Raw genomic sequence first — 4402 nt, 5'->3', positions numbered from 1 at the left:
AGACTGCAATGTTTCGAATATTATCTGTGGAAATGTTGGTTTCAAAATGCAATATTTAATCTTCTTACAAATGTATGTCACAAAGAACAAAAGTGAATATCTGATATTCGACAAAAGAATTCACACGTATAGTATCAAGGGATCTATGCGTTGTACAAGAGTTTGCAATTTTGGGTAGGCTATATGATAATAACGTTAATGACCCGCCTGTTCCTCGGTGTACATGGTTTCATAACGCCTGGTCCTTTGCTATAACCACCTCATAAAACCACCTCGTTCGCTTCGCTCACTCGGTGGTTTTATTCGGTGGTTATAGCAAAGGACCAGGCGTTATGACACCATATACACCTCGGGGCGGGTCATTAACCCTTAATTCAACACTGGTAGGATGATTCTATTTTACGTGCAGATAACTTCAGAGTTGATTTTTGAGTAAATAAATGCCCAACTAGCTATAGTAAAAAACTTTAAAGGTTTTTTTACCTTGCCGGGCCTTAGCCCGGCAAGGTAATGAGGCCCGATCTTTACATGGTTCAATCAATGGTTCAATCAATGGTTCAATGTTAACCCAGCCCTTCCAAAGGCCCTTCCAAAGGCCCTTTTCTCTTTGCCCAATTTTATGGCTTAGTTAGACAAGGGTACATTGCAGGCCAATATTAAAACTGTATTTTAGACGTATGTGGTCCAGCGTTAATAAATCTACGCTTTAACCCATGTTTATCATAAAGATATATCAAAAATTGCATCAGAAGGAATTTATTTTGTAATAAAGAATAATGCATACTCATTGTGGGTCAAAAAGTTTTACAATACCGGTTTATTGTGCCAATAATTTATCTGACATAGATTATGTTAATGAGGTAAATTTCCCTACACTTGGGGATTTTTGCTGCATTTCATACTGAAGTCGCTAGGTGTCGCTCTTTGTACATTGCAACAACATGAAACAAAAAAATAGCCGCAAACCTCCGGTCTAGTAGCCAGGTAAGTACATTTTAAAGACATTTGTGACTATGAATGTTCTTGATAGAGTTTGTATTGTGTGAAAAATAGATTTGAGACTGGATTGGCAGCTGGAGAAGTCACTAAAGCTTTCCCGTACAAAAATTGGGGTGGGAGGGGGGCGACATGTGGAACTCTGTGGTTGTCTCTGATTATTTTGATGTGATCCTCATGTTAACTGATGAACACTGGTGAAGCGCCGAGGTACCTTTTCCTGACGAAATCCCTACTACCCGGCAAGGTACAGCTTTTTTTAAAGCACTTGTTTTTTTTTGTATGTGGTCGATCGGTCAGATGAGAAACCATGTAACGTTGTAATGTTCGGAAGTCTTAGTTGTTTTATGCAACGGACTGCTTTGTTTGAAAAAGCTGTTCATAGGTTAAGGTTATGAAACAGTAACATCCAAGTTAAGAGTCGGTTTATTGTAACATTGGGTAACTTACATTAGAATGAACATTAAACTGACAAACATGCAACTTTTTGCTTGACTTGCTTGTCAATTGAAAACAAACTTATATAAAACTTATCATGACACAAATCATAAATGTTTTAACTAAGAACTCCTTGAAAGGATAGAAGACCTTAAAATATCTCCTATCTAAGTAAAAATGATACAAACATAAATAGATTTAACGACACAAATCCCTAGTTCAGTCTCTTATCTATATAAAAAAAAAGGAAGTACCAAACTTTGAAATATAGAACATCTATCCCATAATGTAGAATATTCAGCAAAACCCGAGATCTAAACTAAATGTCGTTGAACAGTCCTGTCCTGTAGTCTTTATATCCATATGTCATGAAAAAGACTGTACTGCTCTGTACTCTGTGCGTCTTTATCCTGCACATTAACGCTGATAAGCGTAAGACGTGATGTGTTTTTGCGCCCCCTTAAGGTATGGTAGGTACATACGTACCACGGGGCACATGGGATTAGGTGCATAATACTCCTTATTAGGCAGAATGGCCTTCAAGTCTCTCCAGGCATCGGTAGCCCTGTCGTACACATATACGAGATAGTCTGTTGATGGACCTTGTTTGCCATAGACTTCCAACAATATGTGCAGCTCGTTTTCCAGCACAAAAAGACTCGGAGTACAATAGACACTACGGTTTTCTAGGTTTGGCCAGCCTTGCAGTTTCTGCCAGCGGTCTGATTCTGAGTCGTACACCATAGTCTGAGTGAAGTCAAAATCTGAGCAGAAAATCTCTGTTCCCATGGCAACGGTTGTGAAAGTTGAGTAACGAGCTGTGATATTCGGTGGAGCCCGCTTGCACCAACAGTCCTGGCGTGGGTCGTAGCGATACATTGCTGAGTCCATGAGGATATAGAGGTGCGGACCACAAGACAATGCCGTACTGAAGCGCCAAGTTCCTTCAAGCTTCAGCTGTGAACATTGCTCCCATTTGTCCGAGTGTCGATTGTACTTTCTCATCCGCACCGATGCACTGCCTTCTCCCAGATCAGCAGCACCGTAATATAGAATCTGGTCAACTTCAACAAGGAAATGATCCCAGTGAGATGATAAACCTGAGTACTCTCTCCGGAACATAGATACTGAAGACATACCAGCATGTTCAAATACGTTCTCTGCATGGTTGTACTTGAACATTGACAACTGATAATAATCCTCCTGCTCATTTTCGAGCTTGTAAATGTTGTTATCATTTGTAACTGTCATAGTTATGGAATCAGGAAGGTAGTCGTAACTGCAGGTGATGTACATCCCATTCTGTGGGTTCATGTAGAGGAGGTCATCTGACCTGAATCAAATACATCAAAGAATGTCAATAAAACCGATTAGGAAACGTATACGTATCACAACATGCACTAATGGCATTCATTAAATCACGCCGTGTGGTCTAGGATAAAGGTGCTTAGCAAGTATAAGTTTGAATTAGATGCAGAGGTTACCTACATGACTGATAATGTGAAAGTTAGTATTGCAGGAACACAAAGTATGGACTGTCATTTTGCTAAGATTATTCTCGACATAGAGAGTGAAGCGAAGAATTATGTACATACGCTGTGTCAGATATATCAGACAGCATAACCATTTCCATGGTCATCCCAAGCCTTGGTTTCATGTTGAAGTTCCCTGTCTGTACCACATTCCTCATCACCTCAGAACTCCCAGGATCCTCATTGACCAGGGGGTGTTCCAAGATGGCTGCCGTGTCGTCTGAGGTCAGCAGGTTGAATCGGATGTGAGGGAGGATGCTGGGTAGATGGTCGAGTCTGTAGGGAACAGGGTAGAGGCAGATGTAGCTGATTGTCTGGTATCTTATCAGCTTGATGAAAAATCAAGCTTACATCTCAATAAAAGACAGTTATGTACCAACAGAAGAACACTGACACCCACCTGCCCTCCCTGCTGTGCTGCACCCATCTCACCACAGCCTCCCACACTGTTGTCTCCTCTTTAACATCCAGCTCATCATGGCTGATGATCTCAGTCAGCTGATTCACACTCAGGCTGAAAAAGTCCTCGCTGGAGGCAACCTGTGGAGGTATAGGTATGTGTATCTTAATCCAGTTTCGATATACAAGAACATTTTCATATGATTAAAGTCCAATCAAAAGGGAAGTGATTACTTTGCATCTGTACATGTACAGCCAGTTTAGCAAAAACACAAAGTATGTAGGCACAAGGCACAGCAGCAGTTGGTTATATTACACTGAGGTCACACATAACCTTTGTTCACAAACATGGTAACAAACATGGCTAGCTTAACTGACTTTGAACAAATTGTTCAAAATGTCTTCTTTTAACAATATTTCTTGTTATGCTGAATCTATTTTCCATTGCAAGCTTCATTTCCATGTAATTCACTTTTATCTCATACAGTCTAGTAAAAATGCGATTGCTATTTTAGACAATAAGCCCATCCATGGTTCCCAGTATGCATGTGCTTCAACAGAAACTATGGATAATATGTCAAAGTTGAAGATCTGGCTTGTAAAAGTTCTCCTTGAGAATATGTCTTGATGTGCAAATTCTTAGGGGCCTTAGCCCATGACATATCAGCTGCATTCCTGTCACTACACATGCGTAGTTGGAACCCTGAACATGCTTATTGTCCCACCCAATATGAAGACTAACCTCAGTAAAGTTTCTGGTGATCCACTGCAGACAACATTTCCGGACAATGTCCACAGACGAGACATCAGCAAACTTGTACAGGTCCACACAGGTGGAGCGCTCCACGTTCATGGCCATGTAGCTGCAGCAGGTGTCTCTCACATAGTCCAGTTGGAGGAGGTCGGCTGCCTGGTACAGGGGCTGCACTTTGTCCATGGAGACATGGATGGTTCCTGAGTAGATGTAACTCAGGATCTCCCCAAACATGCATGCATCCATACCCTGCAAAACAATACATGTACAACATACAATTCTT

At 41.0% G+C, this 4402-nt stretch overlaps 1 protein-coding gene across 1 annotated transcript in view; it reads right to left on the bottom strand.

Annotated features, from left to right (window-relative positions):
• Positions 1–1273: 1273 nt before the first annotated feature.
• LOC118404705 (kelch repeat and BTB domain-containing protein 2-like) overlaps positions 1274–4402 on the bottom strand; it is a 3982-nt gene continuing 853 nt past the window's right edge. Inside the window, exons 2-5 of the mRNA XM_035803969.1 lie at positions 4108–4368; positions 3367–3506; positions 3030–3242; positions 1274–2767 (exon numbers count right to left, since the gene is read on the bottom strand). Of these exons, the coding sequence (XP_035659862.1) occupies positions 1852–2767; positions 3030–3242; positions 3367–3506; positions 4108–4368 (1530 nt within the window). The 3' untranslated portion in view covers positions 1274–1851. The remainder of the gene's footprint in view (positions 2768–3029; positions 3243–3366; positions 3507–4107; positions 4369–4402) is intronic.

This window comes from Branchiostoma floridae, chromosome 17 (assembly GCF_000003815.2).
Source record: "Branchiostoma floridae strain S238N-H82 chromosome 17, Bfl_VNyyK, whole genome shotgun sequence".
NCBI classification, from domain to species: domain Eukaryota; kingdom Metazoa; phylum Chordata; class Leptocardii; order Amphioxiformes; family Branchiostomatidae; genus Branchiostoma; species Branchiostoma floridae.
The sequence above is the reverse complement of the archived record's forward strand: the minus strand, read 5'-3'. Positions and strand labels throughout refer to the sequence as shown.